This window comes from Rhipicephalus sanguineus, chromosome 3, assembly GCF_013339695.2.
Source record: "Rhipicephalus sanguineus isolate Rsan-2018 chromosome 3, BIME_Rsan_1.4, whole genome shotgun sequence".
In the NCBI taxonomy this organism is placed as follows: Eukaryota; Metazoa; Arthropoda; class Arachnida; order Ixodida; family Ixodidae; genus Rhipicephalus; species Rhipicephalus sanguineus.
Window position 1 is genome coordinate 206201833 of NC_051178.1, and position 23921 is coordinate 206225753.

Here is a 23921-nt window from a genome sequence, read left to right on the forward strand (position 1 = left end):
GGTTTTTGTCATAGGTTGCAATACCTCTGCTGTAGGTCCATCTGAGCTATTATGTCATGCCGATACTGACGGCAACGCAGCAGTGCCATTGATCGTGCCAGGTACTGGCTGCTGTCCTCTGTTGGCCCAGAGTCCTCGCACTGCTCTGTGCTTGGAGATGGAGGATTACTACCAGATGCACTGCAAGGAGAAGACATCGTATCAATGTAAAATTAAAGCTAACAAGAATATGTTTATGTGCGCCTGATATGATGCTGCTATCAGTTAAAACATATATGTACAAAACTTGTGCAATTGAACCATCCACTGTGGTGTTGCTTAAAGGGACCCTGCAACACTTTTTCAGCATATTGAGAAAACGCTGCCGATCGGTAGTCGAGGCTCGTGAGAACACGCGAGTCAAACATAGCGCAGCACGCTGCTTGGAATTCATTCCCTTTCTCTCGACAAATGATGCTATAAACCCAAACGACCAAGCCACGGCCATTGGCTGATTGAGCATCGCGAGCTGCATAGTTACGACCACAGTTAGGGCGGCCATCGTGGGATGCCGCCACGTGCCAGCGCATGCGCTTGCGATCCCTGAAAGTAAGCTGTGCGTTCGAAGAAAAAGCTAAAGAAAACGCTCAAGGTCACGCCACGCGCTAGCAAATTGACACATCTTGACCCCTTGTCACAATGAAAAATATGCGAAAATATTATTTCACGGGCTTTCTCTTGGGATGGTGGTGGTGGTGGGGGGGGGGGGGGACCTGGAATTTTGCTTTTAACTGCACTTAGGAGAACGGTTTCAGGTGTCATTACTAGGAAGTGGAGTTTGCGGCCACAAATGAGCTGTTCACTTTCAAAAACAATTTGTATGTTTTCTAGTAAATTGAAATGCTATACACAGATATCTGGCATATGTCTGGTGAATAAAATACACCTTGAATTTTAATTCGGGCTTGGTGAACAATATCAATGAAGGCAGACTGCATTCTTATGCTGTTCGCAGCACTCATACTGATAAGATGTGCATGAATATTGCAAAAAGAAGAAGTGCACTGTCACACACAAAATGTCAATAATTCCCAATAATTTCTCCACTTTTACTGAAAAAAAAAAAAAAGAATGTGTGTCTTATTTACTAGCACCCCTGAATTACTTCAGAATACTGAACATTGTGGAAATTGGATTGCATAGACAGCATGTGCTATTGTCGCAGGTCCTAACAGCTGGATTGATTGTGCTCAATATTCACACCATGGTGGCATTTCAACGTGCATACAGCTTATGTTGTGTGACATGATTAAAAAAAAAAGATAATTACAGAAAGGAAGAACTAAGCACTGGGTGAGTTGGTAATCCATATGAGAAATCCCCAACCAAAAAATCCCCAAGTGCATTATTAAAGGAACATTAAATGCAAATAATTAAATCAATGTGCAATGTTCCAATATTACTCCTGCATATTAAGGATCTAGAATACCCCTAGCCCAATCCGAACCATCCACCCACCAGCGAGGACGTGCGGCATCGCAACGGTTTCTTGCCCAAAACACACAAGCACCGCCAGAAAGCAAGCAGATGATGTCAAAGTGATGCAGCATTTTCTTTTACTTGCAGTTAAGGAGTTTTGTGATTGAACAATGGCAGTGAAGAACTGCATTTGAACAGTGCTGAAATGCAAATGCAGAGATGACACAATTTATTGATCACCCAATGTCACCAGTGCCTCTTTAAACCTGGCAGACATGACTAGTTTCCTGCCCTTGCTACTGAATCAGGTGCTCACAGTTCCCAAAAGCATAGACTGAGATTGGAGGCTGTTGCTATGTGCTATGAGGAAATTGCCACTGGGAAGAGAACTGGGAAGAGAGAAGATGCACCACATAAGCTAGTGTCAAAAAATATATTTTATAAGAATCAAAGTAGAATTTTTTCCGTCTTACATTTTTAAGATGAATGATCGAGTAGTAGTGATAATTATACCAAGGAGGTGCTAAGTCACCTGGCTAGTACTACAATGTCCTGCAGGAATTCCAAGTTGTGACCAACACTTTTATATAGAGATTACTAAAGTGCTGTTGTCACTAATACTGATACAGTGATACTTAGATGTTCTCAAGCACTATTCTATGAATATTGTGGCTGTGGACACCAATAAGAAAGAAGGGACTTTGCCAAAAGCTTCTTTCCAAGTTGTGGGGGTACTATCACCCCTTGCAGAGCTGTTTGTGCCTCAAGGCACACGCACGTCTCGCAGATAGGCTGCAGTTAGGTTAAATGACCGCCGAGCGAGCAGCAACGCTATGCTCGCGTGGGTTAGGGGTTAGCGCGGTGGCGCCGGTGGACAGAAAACAGCAGCCGAGTCTTTGGGGTTTTGGTAGTGCCGCGCATGGAATTCTCCCACAGTGGGTCCGTGGGGGACAATACCGTGGCTCGTTTCCCGCGGGCCCCTCGTGGTGAGTCGAACGTCGGTGACGTCACATTTGCAGAGCATTGTATGTCTTATGTTGTCTTGGGTTTGTGTTATGTTTTCTGTGTATTGTATTGGCATTGTATAAGGTTACTTAGCGTGTTACTAGTTGTGTATCAGATTTGGCATGTAAAAGTGTTTAACAAATGAACACGTGTTGGCTGCACGGACTGCGTGAACTGTGTCAAGTGTGTTCCGAGAGCGGCTCATCTCTTCAGACCCACAAAGTACACCGGTGCATTCATCGTAATCAAATGTTTGACGTCACCTATGTCGTTACAAAAGTGACAGCTAGGAACCACCGTTCACGCAACTTGTCCATGATGCACAACTGAAGCCCTACAGTCAGCAAGCCCTCCAACTTGCTCGGTGAGCTTCGTTACGTCTTGCTATAATCGTTATAGCAAGGCCTAAGCAAACAGACAAACAGTGCAGCCTTATGAAAGAAATGGCATCAAACATCTCTTGCAAACAACTTCAAGAGTGAGAAAGACCAACGCTGGGTCATCATACCATACAGGCCGAGAAGCAGCTGCCAAAGTCTGTGCAGCAGCAGAGAGCCAGGCCTCTTTTCGTTTGCGCCAGTTTTCCTTCATGATAAGCGAACGTCTGCTGGGCACGACGGAAGTCTTGGCAGGCACATTTGGTTGATGAGATGCTTTCTTCGTTCGCTTCCTGGGAAAAACAAGCCATTTCTCACGTTAGCCTGCACCGTGCCACAGTAAGCTAGGCATGCTTTTGCTATCAGGCTGTTACAATGTACCAAACTGTAAGTGGGCAAGCCTTACTTAACAGCCACTAAAAGCCACCACTTCAAAAAAATGAGTGCAGAAAATGGATGCAGAGAAAGACCTGGTTCTAACAATGAGTTCGTGTATGGTTGCAGACAATTCAGGCAGCTCCGTGGTAAAACCATCAGCCATAAAGTAAAAAAAAAAAAAATAATACAGTAAGAGCTCGTTAATTCGAACTCGAAGGGGACTAAAACATTGTTCGAATTTAGCGAAGTCCCAATTAGAGGGCGGGCACTATAATGAACGGACATCATGCCACACTGCGCGGGCAGCACCCGAAGAAGCCACCTCTGGTCTCGATATCGCAAATTAGGCGCTACTGCACGTTTGTGGCATGTGATATCGTAAATTAAGTGCATGGAGCTCTAACAGCAAACAGAACATCATGACGTTATTTATGCTCCAAAACACGTTTATTCACACGGTAGAGTTAACGCAATCAAAATTAAAAGCAATCAGTAATTTGCATTTGTTTGCGTCTCTTCTGTCGCAGCTCCATGACCATCGTTTGCTCGCAGCCTCCGAATTCTCATCTGCTGAGAAATGCTGTTTCGTTGTTTTGGATCTCTAGTAAATGTGGTTCGGTTTGGTTTAGCAACACATTGTGATCACTCTGGGCCGACTTCTGCTAGGAGCGATAAAAACCAGGGGGCTCCCCGTTTGAATTAACCGTTGTGAATACCGATGTGTTCGAATTATCAGGAGTTTTCCTCCACAAATATACACAGCTGTGCTGGGACCAGGGCTTCGAATTAACTGTAAGTTTGAATTAACGAGCTTTTATGTAGTAGTTTGTTTTCACAGGTTGCTGAATTATGCAGCCAGTGCCTCCTCTAAACAAAAAGTAGTGGAGCCAAGTGTACCCAGTAGTAGTCCACTGTGTCCAGACACCAAAGTCAAACCGTGTTGGCCACTACTTCTGGTTCAGACGTGCACGGAAACACTAAGTGGGCAGCCATGGTACCTATGATATGCCACACATGGCCTCCGAGATTGTCCGCCAGTGTGCCATTCATGAAATCAGCCAACACCTGTAGCAACATCTTGCAGCATAGTAGGGGACTACTTTGAGGATTTTAGCCCGTTTCTGATGCGAAATCGTAAATTCTCTGCTGCATGCAGTGTAATTAAATTGAAAAAATATTTCGCTGACAAGTTAACAAGTTCACTGAACCCCCCAACTACAAATCGGCAAAACTTCCCGACTAGTATGTTCAAAAAGTGTTTAGGGGTCCCATCTTCAGTATCAGCTGCATGCTCCTTGCATGCAACTGCCGAGATACAGTAATCTCTTTATAACGAAATCGCCTTTTTAAAAATTTCTTCTGGTCCTGATGTAAATGCATGCATATTGAGCTGCATTACTAAAGGCACACGAAAAGCTTGACCTGCTTAGAACGAAGTGGCGAGCGGAGGCGTCGCCGAGTGGTGGCAACCCTTTTGCGTATGCAGTGTCAAATTAATGCCGTCGATGAACTAGTCTCATGCAATTACAGAACAGGCCACAAATGTACCAAACCCACGACCAATGACAGCCTAGTAATGGGTACCAAGCGAGTGCCGAGTGCTCCCAGCCGTTTTCTGCGGAGCGAACGGGAGCTGTCAAATACCGTGGTGCAGCGTGCCCGAACCGCTAATCTCAATCGTAATCACATTGCTGGTGTCACCTATGATGGAATCCACGCGAAAATAAAGTTTTCCTGCCGCTTTGCAACCCCAGAAAACCACAGTCTCTTGGATGCCGAAAAGTGGCCAAAAGTGGCCGAAAGATCGCGGGCTGACTTGCGCCGTAGCACTTTATGGGGTGCAGCACTGGAGCAAAGTTCTAGCGCTCTAAAGAGCACTTCTGGCTCCAAATGTACAACTGTCCAAATGCATGCTAGGGTCATTGAATTTTGTTCCGACATTTGTCAACGGTGTGGACACAACAGTGCGTGAACATTGACACTAACCGTAGAATTACTACTTTTGTCAACAATGGGGCACCGGAAAACTTGTTTTGCAAACTTCACAGCTGCACGTCCTGGGAAAAAATCACCCAGTGATCATGCAAAGCCCCTAATGCAAAATCAGTCGGTTTTCACGATTGCTTTGTGTACTCACAATGAGCGGTTAATAGCTTTTTTAGCACAAGAAACAACCTCAGACTGGAGTTACGGCATTTGAGGGACTTTCCAGCGATAAACTTTCGTAACGTTCCCATGCCCCCTATAAAAACGGCCACTGCCTTCCACTCCTCATTCGCCCTCCAGTCTACGAGCCAGTAACTGCTCTTGCTTGCCTTCATGTCAACTCCTCACCTCCTTGCTGCCAGTTTCGATGTCACTGCTCTTCCAAAGCTGCCCTCCTGGGCACAACCTTCCACTAACGGGTGCTCTTCCGCGGTTCCCGATTCTTGCACAACTCCGATCGCCTTTCTTCTGCAACACGTGAAGCCAAAGCCTAACCCGCCATTGCAACCATCGCCATTACCAGCGTGCACGAGGAAAGCAAGATGCTTTGACATCATTTTAAAGCTTCTGCATCGCCTGCCATGTTCAGTCACTTTGGAGCCCACGGCATATGCCTTCGGATCCGTGCTACAGGCCCATGTGATTGAATAACAGAGTGCTTCATTAGGTGTGCTTCACATGTGTTTTTGTGGTCTACAGTGACAAATGGCTCCGCCAGGCTCCGGGCGAAAGTGTCCGACATTGGAGTTAGATAGTTCTGCTGAAAGTGGAAAACGCCAGCCAGCAGAAAACCGACATTGCAAAGGAATTCCACATACTGCCGGAATAAAGTTTTGCTTCACTGAATACATTGTGTTTTGACTTCCTCACAGTTGCGGCCCAATTAAAGCTCGACTGCTTTAGCTTTTCAGTGGTCTCTTACATCGAAATACCACTTATAACAAAATTTTCTGCCATCCCGCTGGCTTCATTATAACAAGGGATTACTGCGCATTGATGCATTGGTGTCAAGGCACATAGTAGCAGCACATGTCAGTTATAGCATGGTCCACACACTTAAAATGCTGTCCGTGAACTTTTCTTGCACAGCATTTTACGCATTTATAGGAACGATAATTGCATATTAATGCGGGATGATTACTTGTACAAACCACTACACTAAAAGTTAGAACTCTGTTCAATGAAACCAAATTTTTACGAATTTCGCTAACAATCGATTCCCCTGAAGGTGCCCACAGTCTTCAGTTTTGTCGTCAACTCGAATTAATGAAGCTATCATGGCACTAAACCAAATTTAACGAAGTTTTTCACGAAATAAAAGTAAAAAATGCAGAGATTTTTTTCTAATTTTGACACAGATGGGCGTCTCAGGCTTGCACTGTAATCCAGCCGCACTAGTCACGATCCCAGTTTTATTTTGACAAGGCTGCACGGAAAGATAACAGTCTGTAGTGATTTTACATACCAAATGGTGCTTCTGGAGGTGGAAGTTTGTTGTCCCTCGAAATGCTCCGACAGGAATACGATGGTTGCTTTTGTTATTTAATGGTTTATGCTTATACGACAGATGTCACTGATCATATCATTGCAACTTTCTTGCTCTACCTGCTTTGCGCTACCTACCACTGCATTCGTTCTCCTAGTCTGTGCATATGGACAACTTGTCAGCCTACCTCACCTGTATCACCCAGACATTGGAGACCCCATGTTTGGGCCGCCCTTACGGACTCACTAGCGCAGGAGTGTGTTAGTGACAAATAAAATGCCACAGTAGCTTTTGGGTGTTGCTACGTTAATTTCAAAAGACCGAAGAATCTCTTTCTCAATTTTACGAACTTCACGATTAAACGAAGTAATACGAGTGTGGTCATCACTTCATTAAATTGAGTTTTAGCTGTATCCTTTAGCTTTCTTCACACCCGTTTCTCCATAAGACCCTGTAGGGTGTTGAAAAGAGCCTGAATGTTCCAAGAAGGCGCATTTATCTCAAACATACAAGCACACATAAGCTGTAGTAGTATAAGACTATGTGCAAACAAATTTATATACATTACAATACTACTGTAAGAATGCATGCACTGCTGTGCTAATTGTTGCAATTAAGATCCTGAAAACCAATGTAACTACCTTGATTATTATAGGTTCTGCACAAGATATGCAGGAGCTGTAGGAAATTACACAAAAAGGTGCAACTGATCAGGAGTGACTGAAATGTGTTTATTAATGGTTGGTTGGTTAGCTTACGAGGTTTAAAGTCAGTTTTGAGCATTCCCGCCTCTTGTGCCCTCGCAATCCTCTTCCTCTTCGTTCCTTGACCACCCCAGAACATGTAATAAAAGTAGTTCTGCTATCAAATAACGCAGGCTTCCTGTTTAGTCTGGGGCTACGTTTAGCTCTATTTTGCCACAAATTTTTTTCGCTTTGTTACGACCAGTTTCTCCTTCCAAGGTCCTCCGAGCCATAATACAACAGGCTTGACATATCACTGGAGTAATCCCAGGGACACCGGACTAGGGGTCCCTCACATGCTCCTCACTAAATTCCAATATTAATAATAAAATTGATTTACTCTCTCTCCTTCAAATGTTCAACCTGATGTGCAAAGGCGCTGCAAGTTTCCTGGCTGCATGGAAATCTGCAAGATGTACTGCTAGAAGTGTGGAAACAAGCTTTGTTCAACAAGCAAGAGCAATGGCTTTCTTTTGTACCGCACAACAACATGAGTGCACCCACTTATTTTCACGTGCAAATAAATATTTGAGTTCGAATCACACTGAGCATCTTTCCCCTTCAACTTGTCCCTTACTTGCTCATTGTTGCGAATTTGCAACGTACCTTTTCTCTGCTTATACAAACTGTAAAAATCCACGAAATTTATTTTCAGTGGTAGTACAGCTATTGTTATGCATCTGTGCACCTCCATGAATATGACAAAACAAAAAATTGTGCAGTAAAGGGTTAGCAAGCTACACTTTGCCTTATTTCTCTGTGCACTATAGGGGGAACATGTGCTTGTCTGAGGGGTTTTCTTGTCGGCTCCTGAGTGAGCTTAATCTAACTGTTGCATTTCCACCTTACATATTCTTGTGTACTAATTATCTGCTTGTGACCAAATGTGGTCAGTGTGCTTAAATCATCACAACCAGGCATGGCACATGCTTTGCAGAAGCACTCGTGCCTCTAAACGCCATAGGAGAACCTGTGACAGGTGAATACAAGATGTCCTACTAAAATTTTTTTTAAATGCAGAAGTTTCTTCAAGTAATCTTAGCTGCAGGCCACAGACACTTGATAACGCAAGACAAAAAAAAACACTGCAAATTAGTAGGGATGGGCGAATAGTGAATTTGAGGTTCGAAGCGAATCCGAAGCGAATAGTGATTTGGTCGAATAATTTCGAATCGAATAGTTCGAATAGTATTTACCACATATTATTAAGAAAAATGAGCATTTTTGTTATGACCCTTGCACAATATTTTTAGGGATTGGAACTAGGTATGAGTGAATGTCACTTTTTTGGTTTGAAAAGCAGCCTTGAATAGTATCAAGATTTGAATAGCAATAGGGTGCAAGTTATAAGTGGTGCAATACGTTACAATTTAAAAATTACTATACTTAGCGCATATAAGCCCATATAACACGCTTTTAAACTTAAAAAAAATATGTACATTTAACCTTGAAGTGTGGCTTCGCAGCAGTGCAGATTTCCCCTGGATGAGTTGTTTCACGGCACAGGAACCAGATGCTGCAGTGAAACCACCTTTACAGGGGGTTATGTGCGGTCAAACTTATACATATATTCGTTCATTTTGAATACTTCAAAATTTCGAATAATCTAAATTCGTATCGAAGCGAATTCGAATACTTTAATATCGTTCGAATATTCTAAACGCACGAATATTCGCCCATCCCTTCAAATTAGGTATCCTTCTTATTGCAGAAAGAGTGAAAAAATAGGCAGTGTGTGCTACTTTAAATATTATTCGGTGAAGGCGCTACTTTTTCACTGGAGCTCAATAAGCCTCAATAATGACATGAAATGAAGTCTGACAAAGAACACTAAGAAATTCAAGTACTCGGCATGCAGCAAGAATTATTGGTGTAACATTCCTTACTCTCCACTCGCACACAGTACTAAATGCAATGAAAAAGAAGGGACACAATGACAGAATGCAAGAGTAGGGACTGCACCTTGTCGACGTTTGGTCAGGGAAAAGCTCTGCTAACAAGAATTTGGGCAAGGAGTTCAGAAGATCCTCTACAGACTCCTCAGAGATGGCACAACTGGATGCAGGAAAAAGAACCAAACACAGGATAGCTGCTGAAATGACTGTCAGCCTTAACTGGGAATACTGCTCTCAATACTGGCTTGCTACATTGCCAAAGATGCTGAATCTCTGATACTCGATACAGGGGCTGTGTGTCCACTACTAAAAGTGACCCAAAAGGGGCATAAAAAAATTGAGAAGATAGAACTGCCTGTCCAAGGAACATTATCAGTCATATCTATGAAAGATATGCTGTAAACTATCACAAAAAACTTAAGATTTCATATATTTTGCGGATACCGAAAAACCTTGAAGTTACTCTTGAACTTGACAAGGCGATAGGGGCACTTAGCCAGAATAAAGTTTGAACACTTACAATTGCTACCACTTGGAACTCATAGTAAAAGATAATAATTAAAACTGTTAGAAATGCACTAGTAAGGCAAGGCATGGCGAATGTTGCACAAATCCCACTGGCAACAGTTGCACCAATTACTTACACAATGACACTGTGCAGATCATAACTCACCCTGCTCCTCCACTAGAAAGCCTCAAGTCCAACTGCTTGATCTGTTCCCACCACAAGCGTTTCGCACGCGAACGCCGCTCTGACGGCTGTTCCTTGGGCTCAGTCTTAACAGCGGCCACAAGTGGTGCTACTCTACGAAAAGGAAAAAAAAAGGATGCAAACCTTGCACGAATTAAAGAAGCACGGGACGTATACGAGTCTCCTGCAACACATTGCCACCAATCACTAAATGCAAGTGCACAAATATGGGTGGCTGTAAACACCGTCTCGCCATAATCAGCGTCAACACAGCTAAATGAGGAAAACCAAAGGTGAAGAATTAAACCGCAAAAATTTCGCCAAACACACTGCGCTCAATACATTACCAACTACTGCATGTTCTTATGATGCAATGAAAAACGGACTGAAAATGGACAAGTGAGGGCTACCTTACAGTACATAACCCTTTGAGGGTTTACACCAGTATATGTACGGCATCAGCCGTACATGATGCATGTCATTGCCTGTATGTTTAAAACACACGCCTTTTTCAATCATTTCTCTTCCTTGGTATGTCCTGCCACACTTCAGGAATACGTGTCATTTTTTAAATGTGCCGATGTTCTCTGTTTTTTTTTTTCTTTCCAAAGCGGCACACCAGGCTTTCGCTTGCACATCCGAAAGCACACACGCAGTGCAGCTGGTTTCGGTTTCGTCCTTTGGGCAGTTATTGCTTCTCGCACCCGCACAAGGCTGATGGCTGTCTGGTTTCTAATCTCTAATAGGGTGTGTTACTCTCTGGTTTATTGCTCCCCAGGGTGCGTTTACATCAGTTTCCGTGCGGTGCTAAATTACACAAACGATGCCGCCGCAGTTGCGTTTCCCGTTTTGGGGACTCTGAAAAACTAACTCCTTCTCGTTGGTGATAAGATGAAGGATTATTATAGCTTTTTCACTCGTTGTGCTTTCCGGATGGGCGCACAGCCATACAGTTTTCTTCCGTGCACTCACTCACGCAGTTCGCTTACGCTATGGAAGTGCGTGTCAGTTGCTTTGCAGCTAACGAGTTGAGCGCGATTCTTCCGATGTGGACTACATATTCCCCAAGTGCCGAATCAGAATCCGATTCACTGTATGTCGGTTCGTCAGGCGAGGATTTACTTACGAGTTCAGACTCGGATGATGATGAAGGAGCAACATCTCGACTATCACACACTGAAAAGTTTTTAGTGTTAGAGCAGGAACTTTTTTACCAGAAAAGTACTTTGGTGTGCTTATTTTTGTATGTCTTATTTTTGTTTTGTGAGCTATGTCTAATAAAACACATATTTATAGAAAATCTTGCGTGTTTTTTAGGATTTTGCTTGATGTTAGCGAGTAAGCCATGTGTATGTAACAACAAAAATTTTTTTTTTCACTTTACGGTAATGCAAAAGAATTTTAGACAATTTGCTTGTTAAATAGAATCGTCTGAAGAATTTAATTCAGCAATATAAAAAAATGTACATTTCTGGAGTGTATTTCACGAAAAAATTCGACCCTAAAAGGGTTAAAAACAAACCTGCCCTCCGCATTAGTGCAAACTAGAATTTGTTGATTTTTAATTTTGACATGGAAAGTAAGTTTTGGGGAAATAATGTGACAAGTTACTACTTGGCAATTAACATGTAAGTATCGCCTAAGCAGACAATTCACAAGTATAATGGTTAGCAGACACAAGCTCATTTCTCCGTGTGCAGTGGATGCTGCCTAATCTCAATGGTCAGGTACAGATCCTGCTAGGGTTCTAAATCATTTGGGTTTTGCAATGTTTTTGATGAGCCCTAATAGTTCTGCAGGGAGAGTGCTGTCCATCTACACTATTTTATGTGGTCTAACATTTCAAAAAGCACTGCAATAGGAGCCAGTTGGTTATCGTCTTGAATATTAGCACTAATGTGTCTTAGGGGTGAGCGTCGGCACACACAACGCAAATGCAAACTGTTTATATTGGGCAGTTTCATCATATATACATGGGTAGCACCAAAGTTACAAAAGCATGAAGGAACAACCACACCACAAATGTACATTGACATTCGTTAACATCGTAAAGACAATTTTCATGCAAAAAGGGGGTAAAAATAAAAAAGCTCATCGGTAGTGTCACGAGCACGAACGTCAAGATGCGCATGTGCAGTGCGGTTGTTCTTTTATCTTGTTTTTGTAACTGTGGTATATGTATGATGTAACAGCCCAAAATGGGTAGTTTGCACTCGTGTTTTGCGTGTCTATATCTGTCCCCAAGTTGCAGCGCTAATGTGCAAGACAGTCCAACATGTGACCTCATAATCATTAAGGAGGCATCAAACTCTGCATAACAAAAGTGACTAAGTTTATCTGCGTACAGGCACTTGTATTCGAAAGCTCTCGCAAGCTAGTCATGCACAGCCTTGTATCTCAAGATCAGTCTGCATGCTACAGGGAGAACAGTCCTTACACTGAACATCCCGATGATGTGCCAGGCTCATTCTTGTCTGCAGTGCCTATATCCTTGCCCTTGGCTACTGATGACAGCAGCCTGTCCTGTTTGTGCCTCATCTTGGCTGGCATGGTATACTCCTGGTACTCTGCTGGGTTCAGTTTCCAGCGCAGTTTGGCAGGCAGTGCAAACGCAGGTGCCACGAAAGTAGAACCAAGGCTGGGGACGCTGTTGCTCAGACTACGAACGAGAGAAGCAGGACTCTTCTCAGACAAGGAACATGCAGGTGTCGTAAAAATGTGTACTGACATGACACTTTCAGCTTGTCAACGTTTTTTTCCCCCTTTTTGAATATGAGCATGAACCCTCTAAAAACAGGAAACTTCCAGAAATGACTACAAACAGCTTTCAGTAGTACCCACGAAATGGATGTGGCATGACTTCAAAAGTGCGGCAAGAAAGAAATGCACAACGGTATCTTTCTTGCAATAAACACTAATCAAGCCAACAAAACAATGAAGCCAAGGAACATACTATTGGGGACATTATTTGTAGTTCATAAATGTGGTCTGATAACTAAAAGATAAATGGAAATTAAGTGAACAAAGCTACAAATTGGCATTAGTGGGGACCGAACCCATGACCTTTGAATTGCGCGTCAGATTGCTCTACCAATCGAGCTACTACGGTGGTCATCCCCCCACCCCCCTAACACTCTATTGGGGATTTTTGTATGTGTAATGTTGGGATTGTTTAACCAGCGCCACTTGTAGCCATAGCAGCGAGTGTGGAACATCTTTTGCCAGCTGGCATGGTGTAGCAAGTAATCTTTTAACGAGTTCCTTCAATTCCTTTTTTGTTCTTGTAATCAATACTGTCATATGTGACATCATTGCTGCACAAGATCAGCAAAATTTGCCCTGTGTCAACACAATGCTGAAGCCAGGCATGAATACTAATCTCAAGCTGTGTGTAGCCAATGAGCATGAAAAGGGTGACATTATGCCACAATTGGCTCCAGCAAGTGTGAACACAAGTACACAGCAGGGCAAACCAAATGAATAAGTATTGTGTTCGGCACATGGCCATAATTATCTGGACCAAACATTCTTTCTACCTGCATCAACAGCCCACAATATTCCAACGAAATCTCGTTCTTTTGTCTGTTCAGCCATCATAGCCAGTGGCTTCGTTCATGACAACCTGATGTAGAAAGTGAAGTCAGGATAATACGTTAAACAGCTTAGTTAACTAAATACAGTTCAGCGCAAAAACAGCACCAATAACAAGCCAGCCAGTTTAAAGGGGTACTGACATTTCCGAAGTAGTGCCATATAAATTTCCCGTATACAAAGACAGCTATGACCAACTGTGAAGCTCAGGAAATGCTGATATTCAATTTTAACATTAAAGTCAATTTTCGCATGGTGCACCTGGTGACAACACTAGCGTGACATTAAGCAACAGTGGAAATTCAGGCAACTTTACACAGAAGTATAGGACGACGTCAAGAACAAAAGCAGTATGGCCACTCGCACATTGCTTTCTCGCTTGTCTGCTCTTGCTGTGCAGTTAACATAGTTCGGCAGACCTGTGAATGCAGCGAGAAAAGTAGAACCTGCGCTCTAATGTATGCATGTGGATACACAGACTGACGTTTCTGATGTGCAAGCCCTCTTGCATGGCGTTATTACTGTCAGGTGAGCGATCTTCCAACGCTCTTGCAATGGGGTGAAATGCGAAATGGTTCACAGGGTTGGCAATCTCAGCAGCTTGAACTCTGCCTAAGTCATTACTGTCATCAGAGTCACTAGACAAAACTTCGTCCATTGTAGATAGCCCACTTACCGTAAGAACTGGAATATGGGTCGAATTTTTTTTTCGAAAAACAGCCCTAAAATGTCGACTGCCGTCTTATATACCGGTCATTAGCAAGTCTGGCCACTATGGGCAACTGAAGTCAACCGGCTCCACCACGACCTACTGTACTCCTGACCTTCCCACATTTCTCCTCTCCAGCGCCCACATTCTAGTTCATACCTCCTGCCGCTAGGGACGTAACGTACGAGCGTTGTGGCACTAGTCAGCACCTGTTTGCTGATGTTAGCTTTAACGCTCGTAGTGATCTTTCCCAGCACAGAGCGCTCATACTGTGTAATTATTATGCATAAATGCAAAAAAGTAATTCAAAAATAAAAATACGGGAAGTGAATTGGAACTTTTTTATTTTGCATTTAAAAAGACACAGCCGTCCTACACAATGCTAGTCTACAGCTTCTCGCATTAGTGAACCAGTGCGCAGTAAATACTTAACCACACTGAATAGCTTACTTGACCCTTGGTTTAAGTTTGCAGAAACCGTCACATTATCCCAGCAGTTCATCAAACGGTCGCAGAGTAGCAGACGAACAGGTTATAGGAAGCGCCACCTACGGCGAGCGGTTGAACGAGAGTGGGGGCACGTGCTCCCATAGGACCCCCGCTATCTGGGCATGTCAGGAGTACAGTAGGTCGTGGCCTCCACCACCATCGCAATCATCGGCGTCGCTTTGGTTACTACCAGCTTTGTGCCGTGGGTGGCCTCATTTTGCGCTTTTGTTGTTGTTTTGTGAATCTATTTGGGCTCCAAGGTGCTTTTTTTCTTGTTCTCGACCGATGACCGACGACATCTGACATAGTGTTCAAAACAACAGCGATCGAGTTCGCGAAGGCATGAAGAAATCTGGTCTCAAGTGTGGAGGTGTGTTGGGATGCTAGCGCACATGAACGCGAGTGGAAGCTGCGAGTCAAACAATAACTGCAAGTTTATCTTTGCACAGGTGTTCTGGCTGCTCCAATCTCGCCGGATACTCTTTCTTTGTTGCTTCCTGCGATGCCGGCAGCTCTGGTTACAGCAGCACATATGGCCATGATCAGCGGGCAAATCGAGTGCACCACAGAAGCATTTGCTACTGGTAGACGCTGAAGGATCACATCACGACACGCAGCGATCATATAATAATACTTCGTTTCAGTACCAGACTGCAGCGTATCTAGAGCTGGAGATGAAGGTTGCACTGTTTAACCGGGAGTCACACTCGCGTCATGATTGCTATCGGGGACCTCAAAGTGCATCCAAATTAATGCTGTCAAGTTGCAACGTTTTATGAAGGTCATGCTTGAGCCCATCTTTTGGCTTTCTGCCATGTGGAAGTTACGTGTAAACACATGTGTAAATAAATGGCATTTTCACTGTGCACGATTTGAAACTGCGTTTGTTTCATGGTAAAGGTGCCTTCCAATACTTTGGCCGTTCCACATACTTTTGTTTTTTTTTCGATTTTCAGAAGTTAGAAGTGGGAATAGTTAGAAGTTAGAATACCAACCTATATTCCAGTCCGACCTATATTCCTGTTTTTACCGTACTTGCCACAGATGCAGTGCGTGACAGACGATGGAATGGCTCATGCGAGCACGTGACCAGAAGCTTATACTGTGTTGTGGAGTCAGGATGCAGTAGGGGCCGAAATCATGTTTTTAAAACAGCATATAATTAATTTCTCAGCACGCACATTAAGCTTACCAGTACATTTTCCAGGCTGTTGAGGGCTTGGCCTTTCATTTGATAGCAAAAAAAAAAAAAAAAAATCAGAAACTGCGAAATTTCATGTCGGTACCCCCTTTAAAGGCACCAACAACCAATTTTAGATGTGAAGCATCACTGTGATAGCGGAGTTCAATCCTGTGGTGGTGGTGGTGTGCGGCGTGACCACCCTTACTGCGCATGCGCAAACCTTCTCCACGTCCCCTCTCCACTCCCTCTCTCCCCTTCCCTTTCCACCTTCCCTTACCCCTCTCATTTCCCTTTCCCACCCCTCTCCACTTCCCCTCTCGCCTCCCCCTTCCCTCTCCACATCTCCGCTCCCCTTCCCCCTCTCCACTTCCCCTTTCCCACTCACCACTCCACCTCTGAAACGCGGGCTCTACATGCCGAAACACTGCTTCGCATCACCTCATAGTCCCCTTTAGCGGGAGATGGTGTGATTTTATGGTACCTATTTTCTTTAGCGCAACGGAAAGCTTACTGGTCAGAGTGTCTAATCACAGAATGGCAACGTGGAAAACACCGCGAAACATTTGTAATCGGACCTTTTCTATCGGCAGCGAATATGAAGTCGTATACACACGTGACAGCACATGCTGCAAACAGTGAGCGCGACAGCAGTTCGTGTGCAGGCACGGGGGTTTACTGCGCATGCATGCGCTGCGTGCACATGCGCCGCGGCTCGACATGGCCACTGGCTGCGGCAAAGGCAGCGCCGCTTCTAACCGTGCAACTCCTCTTACCTTGTAAGCAGCACAGAATAGAGCAGGGATAGATAATAAACATACTCTAATTTTGAGGACTAATTACGGTGCGCATGACAGCATCAGACTACGCGACTACGTACAGTAAAGTCATAGACTCCATAATCCAGCTTCAAGGCTCTTCTGCTAGGCTGCGTGACATACCGGTTTTTAGTTACTATATTTTATGGTCTTTTTATTCAACCAGGACATACACGTTCAGGCCAGATTTTGGTTCCTTTAATTAGGAAGAAATTTTTGGGGCAGGAAAAAATCGGTTTTGGAGCAGCTGAGCCGAAATAGTTGTTTTGCAGCAGCTCTGCAGCTTTATAAATGCAGCACAACTTGGTCAGTACATGTTTTGACAACTTACTCCAAGAGGACCACCATGCTGTGTTGTACCAAGCTGACAAAATTGTATTTGATGAAGTGAAGTCTATTTGCTCACTCTCAGCAACACTGGGGTTGCCCATCCGTTAAGCGTACACACGAATGCTGCACTACAGAATTAGCTCATTTTTCATCTGTAAACTCGTACCTTAGCTCTTGTGCCAACAGATCACTTTCAGTGACATAGTTGCCACGACAAATGAGACGTGGTCCTGGTCTTGTAGTTTCACTCATGACAAATGTGACGGCTTCAGTCTTGTTTGTGCTGTATTGCGCTGGATGAAACCTGAAACGTTTTCATCCACTTAGAGTAGGGCACTGATCAGCTATAAAAAACAACGGTACTGATCTTCCGGTAAATAGAAAAGCAGCGACAGAAAACTGGACAGCCTAAATAAAAGATTTCCTCAAATTCTCGATAAAGAAGCGCCATTAGAAGGGCTAGCTGGTTACATGAGGCTGTAGAAAAGTTTCTAAAGAGTAAGCCGCTTTTCTTTATGCTGGCAAGCTGCATTTACCGCTAAGTGCAAGCTCAGCAGCCAATGGTGTGGTATTAAAGTAGGTTGTCCATGGAACCACCGCAGCAGATACTGACCATATGAAGTTTGTGAAATCTCCATACAAAGGCTGTCATACACTCCACCATATCTAAGCGCTACTGCCATCGCAGTCAGGATTTGCAATTTTTAACCTTGGGTTAAAAATGAATATAATACTCACTCCTGCTTCCTAGCTTCATCAAGGTGTGACCGTGAAAAGGAATGTGACCGTGTAGTCTGTAGAAGCTTTGGTCGCAACGTCGGCCTCTCAGGCGGGAACTCCTCCATAGACTCATCAGTATCAGAGTCGGATCTAAAGAGCAGAGGCAACAGTTGTAAAATTGCTGATATTATGCATGTGATGCATCGCAACAGTGAAGAACTTGCACAAGCGTGTTTACGTCGCCTTTTATATGGCACTTTCATTAAGATCCTTAATATACAGCATCTACAATGCCGCAGCATTTTTTCCGTGCAGGAACTGAGGCCCCTTTACGTATGGCACACAGCACAATTAAGCAGTAAGCGTTTGCTCGTCACTTTTCATGATCAAATGCAGATGCAGTTCAGCACATTTCAGTATGGCATGGGGGCCTTTAGGCCACATTAAAAGTTACCGACTACAGAAAGTAAATTGGGGTGCACTTAGGATTTAAGATACACCCAACTAACATCGACTGGCTGATCTGTTTTTGTTGAACTACAACAACAGAGGAATTAGCTTTACTGAAACAAGCAGAAGGCAGCAAAAGGTGGTTTTTGTGTGCCAGTCTTAGTAGATATTTTGCTAGCCCCTTCAGAATGAACTTTTGCACATACTAAAGGAACGAAAGAATGAAAATTATAGGACTGAAAGTCCCAAAACTGCACAATCGATTACAAGGGATGACACATTGGGGGATAATTTTGACATCCTAGGGTTTCATCACAGAATGCACCTAAATTCAGGTCTGAAACTGTTCCTGCAATTTGTCTCCACTGAAATGGGGCAATTATGACTGGGAATCAAACCTACTACCTTCTGCTCCGCAATAATTTCACAGCCATAGAGCCACCACAGAAAGTAACCTACTACACAGTGGAGGTCTGTAGTTTTGTGCGATTAGAATATCCAAATCCAGGATTACAGGAAAACGTTTTTGGTGATAGCAATGCCGTTTAAATATGTTTAATGACAATGCACTTAATGAGCTTTCGTTAATAAAGTCAATGGTCTGCGGTAATCGTTTGTGTTGCACTTTGTTCACATTGCTTTGTGCAGTTCTGAATACCAATCAAGCTCGATATCAATGCTTCACAAAGAGATGTTCAGGCAGGCGGAATTATATGTTGGCTACAGCAGTAGTTTCTGACCCTGAAGTCACAAGAATAATACTCAGTTACACTGTTTAATTACTGGCTAAATCATGTCTTTGCTAAACAGAACCCCACAGCAACCTCAAACCTCAAAATGCCAACTGCTTCTATGCTGCCATTGTGGCCCGATGATGCCATTGCTTGAGACAATTGGCAGGCATTTACTATGCCTCTATCTGCCTTTTCCCAGTGCCACTAGAGAAAAAAAGTTAATTTTGAAATTTCACACCGACACACCAGTGCATCAGTGTGGTACCAAAAAATTCTTTTTTAATATTTTGGTATTCAGTCCCTTAAAAAGTCAGTAAAATTTGTTTTCAGCTGGCACAACAGAAGTTTGCTTTTGGTTCTTTATTTAGTAGACTCTCGTTAAACGGAACCTGAAGTGAACAGGAAAATGTGTTAAGTTTACTTAGAGATGAAACTGAGTGCAGAATTCAAGTACAAAACCAATCCTTTTAGAGGCAGTTCTATTTAAGCAGCAGTTCCATTTAAGAGATTTCCGTTTACCATGAGTCTATTGTAATATAATCAATAATTACGAATACATTAACTGAGTCCAGGCAGATGCTGTCAAAACACACGATGCAAGCTAGCGAGAAAACGCCAGAGGCGAAATTGGCGAATGTCGTTATATGCTACCACTCTGCACACCTTACCAAGTCTTCGCTTCTAAATTTTGTTGCTATTGCATATGCACAATCATGTTGCTATAGTATATGAACAATGCAGTTTATGTTGTCTTAAGTAACCTCTGTAACCTTCGAAGTAACCTCTAGCCAAGTAATGCAGAAAGTTAACCTTTGCAGTAACCTTTCTACCTTGAACAGGTAAAATCTTGGCAGCTGCAGCACACAGCACACAAGCACTGTCACACAAGGAACATGCAACACAGTTTTTTCCATGGTGAGGCAGCCCGCTCACATTTTTTCAGCTTGATCGGCAGCGCTATCACATTCATCTTCTTCAGAGTCCTCAGATCCAGAGGATTCGTCTCTTTGGAACAACTTGGGGCGACATGCTCTCTCTAGGTAAGGCCTTGCATTCGCTCCACTGAATGTTATTTCGTCTGTGTGCAGCTCTTCCACCGTTTGAGCACTACCAGCAGCACTGCAGGCAACAGATTGCACATGCTATGTTAGAAAAGACAGCACACAGAGCAAGATGGTAGACCAGAGCAACAAAAAGGCCAGGACACAGGCACAGGCTATAAAGGAACAAGAAAAGCATGAAATGCTGCAATGGGGACACAAGCTATTCATAGTCATTTCAAATTGTAGAGTTGCAAAATGCATGTGGGACACAGAATAACCCAAGCTTTCTGGGAATCCGAGGTTTGGGTTTCAATAATCAAAAGTCAACATCTTCCAAAACAGCATCATGGGTTGAGAGTTTAGGAAAGCACGTGACCTGTGGTTCCTTGACACCCAAAGCAGCAGGTAGTCTAGCACATAACAGGAGCAAGAAAACCCTAGTATACACAAATACAGCAACTACAAACATGAACATGCTGACGACTGGGTCAGTGGGGATACATAAACCAGGAACTGCCTGAATCTAACGCATCCTTACTATTTGTGCAAGACATACTTCCTTATCAGCTATTTGTCCCTGAAAAGCCTGAAACTGATTGTCTTGCTTGGTCTAGAAGCTTCAATATATACAGAAGCCAACAAAAAAGAACTAAATGAAATTTGGAATAATTAAAGCTCATTTTGACCAACCAAATGCAAATCCTAGTGTCCTTTTTTTCACCAAATGTCTGAAGTGGGATTTAACAGAACAGCAAGTAGTTACTTCTTTTGAACAACAAAAGCGACTCAATTATATTTCAATATCAGAAGCAAGTTCAAGCAAGTTCAAGATAAGCTCACCTAGGAGCATTGATGTGGCGGTAAGCTTTGAGCCCTATAAGTGAAGCAGCCTTCTGGTTTTTGTGACTCTCCTCCTTCGGCTTCAGAGATGGCTTCCCAGCGAGTGACGATCCCAGTGTGGTATCCGACCAACACATAGAAAATCTCCTTCAAAAAAGCAAGAGACAAGCAGGAATCATCCTGTACATGTCGCAAAAACCTTGTGTCATGTCAACATCCTTACACACCATCAAAGCAACATAAATATGAGAATGCAAACATTGGTATTAATCTATGGTTCGAAAGTACGCATGCAGATGGCTGCGTGAACAAAGAATACCAGGTATGTGCCATGAGCATTTTAGTAGACGGACGGTGACCCCACCCTCGCCGAACGCAGCCGAGAACTTGAGCAGGACTATTTATTTAGCTGTGAAGGCAATCTGCTGCCGCACGTTGGTCACCTCGGCTGCGCCTCTCCTGCTTGAAGTTGTATCCGACTATGAAGGCATAAGTGGACTGCTGGGAAAAAAACCTTGTGCAAAGATACCGGCCGTGCAAACACGGACACAAGAGAGGTGTCAAGACGCCACAAATGCGGCGTTTGTAGTGTCTCGACTTCTCTCTTGTGTCCATGTTTGCACGCCCTGTATCTAACATGAATACCTACACTAGCTCAGCTTTCTGTCATGTAAACTTAATATGCCTTTTCTTCGAAGGGCCACGAAAATGATGTCTTGGCGTACGCTCTGCGCAAATTGTGAGATTTTTGCCGAAATGTAGTGGGATGTAGGAGATTTCATCTCTTGGCGCAGTTTGGCAAAATTGGCACAGCTGTCACATCACTGTATTTGATTCTAAGCTGGCCCCCTCACAGCAACTTTGGATGCTATATCGTTTCCACAGTTCTCATTCTAAATTTTGTATACCATATGGAGCAAACTCTCCTGAATTGGCACATTATGCCCCTTAACCCTCTTAGATACGACCTGTGAAGAATGGTCAAAATACTGTCATAATACGACGATTTATATGTTTTGTACTATATAATCTTAGATTAAGGATAAATATCTATTTATCCTGAGGTCACTTGTGTTCTGTTTTTGCATAAACAGAACCAGATCTCAGGCTAGAAACAGTGCAAATTTGTTTTCGGTTATGTTCATTTCAAGCAAAGAAAAACTATACTTTTGACACTGCTCACGGAAAGCGGCCTGTCAAACAACTCGTCGAACATGGTATAGTGCCTCGAGGAAGGCGATCATATGCAATAGTACACTGCAACATGAAGTTAAATGAAGACATTTATTACGCAGGAGGTCCATTTAATCTAAACCTCAATGTCTTGCTCTTTCTTAGCGACTTGACGCAACTAGAAAGAACAAGTGTACACAATTGTGTACAAAGCGTCTCAAAGTGTTAAGTTGAATCTTAAAGGGACACTAAAGAGCAAAATGATTTCTCATATTCATAAAGTACAATTTCACAAAACCGAAAGCATTACTCTTACCAAAAGAAGCTGCTTGCTAAGCAAGGAGATGCGCAAAAAGAAGAATACAGGTGGCGATGCCACCTTGAACTTTCCACACCAGCTCGCTGTAGCATCATATTTTGATGGTGCCTACTAAGGCACAAGCAATCTAACGGTAAGAATTGTTTACATTGTGTACCAAGGGACCCAATGTTACACCGACATTCATGTGCATAAGTTTTGGTGCGAAATTCAGATAAACTTTGACCTTCGTTTCTTCTGATAAGTGTCCAATGATGGACAATTGAATGATAATAAAGTTCTAAAAAAATAATTTGCCTGTCCAAACTGACCTAATGTTTCAAGTTAGTGTCCCCTTAAGCGGGTTTTTGGACTGTTCCTTGAGAGCTGTTGAGTCCAGCTGCTGTAAGGCTGAATCACATGTAGGAAGGGCCACAGCGGTAATGCAGTTATCTAGATAAGCAAGGCAAACAACATGCTGTTAGCACTAATTTCAGGAGAGTTAGTATAAGCCAGTAGAAGCATGTTGCAATTTAGCAAAGGCACAGATGGGAAGAGAGCAGAGAGAAGAATCATGCAGAAAGGAAGCAGCATGCAAGGTACTGACACAGAGTCGCGACGGAAGATAGCTCGAGAGAGTGGGTCGCGAGTCTTGAGCCTTGCCAGGCGAAGCCTAGCCAGCTTCCGCTGCTGCCAGCTCATGTTGAGAGAGGGCATGCGCTTGGTCCTGCCCAGGCCACCATTGGCCCTGCTGCCACTGCTGTGACAAAAACACAGCCAAGCTACAGTTCCAAGCAGGTTTGGGCTGATGCCAGAAGAAAGAACCGAGCATTTTGACCCACTGCATTTAAACCAACTTTAGCGGTATTTTGTGAAGCGTTTGCTCTTTCCCGGTTCAGTTAGGCTGTTTCCACCAACAATTGCTCAGAGTTTCGTACAAAGGTTGCAGAGGGAAATTTCATACAGCAAGTATTCAACCCCAATGGTATATTAAGTACTGGTTGTACAACACAATTTTTTTCACTATTTGTTACAGGTCCATACAAAAAAAAGATATATATATATATATATATTGCAGTTCTTGTTTAGCAGTTCCTATGTGCCATGTTACTCCTTTCTTTTAGAGCTATTCAATGATTGACTTTTTTTTCATTGCGAAATTTCCAGCAGGCAAAATGTGGCACTCGATAATACGGGCAACAATAATATCACGAGTAGTGTTAACTGAGTATTTTTCAGAAGTCCATCAGAATCCTAAATGACAAAGGACAAATCCTGTGTACAAATTACTCAGTGTTCCAGTGCTGGGTGGGCAGTCATAGTGACTGTATAAGTAACATATGAATCAGCGCCGGCACAATGTTGTTGAAGGGCATGTAAACAACACAGAGGCCCAAAATTTGTAATGAGATAACTGTGCACTCATACGATGTGAACGTTGCTACCGCGAGAATTTGTGAATAGGTGCTGTTAAACAAACCCATTCCTGGCCACTTCGGTTGGTATCAGTGTCTCGCTGGGCCTCCC

General features: G+C 43.3%; 1 protein-coding gene across 2 annotated transcripts in view; it reads right to left on the reverse strand.

Annotated features, from left to right (window-relative positions):
* LOC119386266 (uncharacterized) overlaps positions 1-23921 on the reverse strand; it is an 87031-nt gene that overhangs the window by 995 nt on the left and 62115 nt on the right. Inside the window, exons 5-12 of one of the 2 annotated variants that reach the window (XM_049413844.1) lie at positions 19974-20159; positions 17875-18006; positions 17303-17440; positions 12457-12678; positions 10002-10133; positions 9396-9488; positions 2972-3133; positions 25-180 (exon numbers count right to left, since the gene is read on the reverse strand). The exons of the other annotated variant lie outside the window; for it this stretch is intronic. Of the exons in view, the coding sequence (XP_049269801.1) occupies positions 25-180; positions 2972-3133; positions 9396-9488; positions 10002-10133; positions 12457-12678; positions 17303-17440; positions 17875-18006; positions 19974-20159 (1221 nt within the window). The remainder of the gene's footprint in view (positions 1-24; positions 181-2971; positions 3134-9395; positions 9489-10001; positions 10134-12456; positions 12679-17302; positions 17441-17874; positions 18007-19973; positions 20160-23921) is intronic. 2 annotated transcript variants of the gene reach the window in all.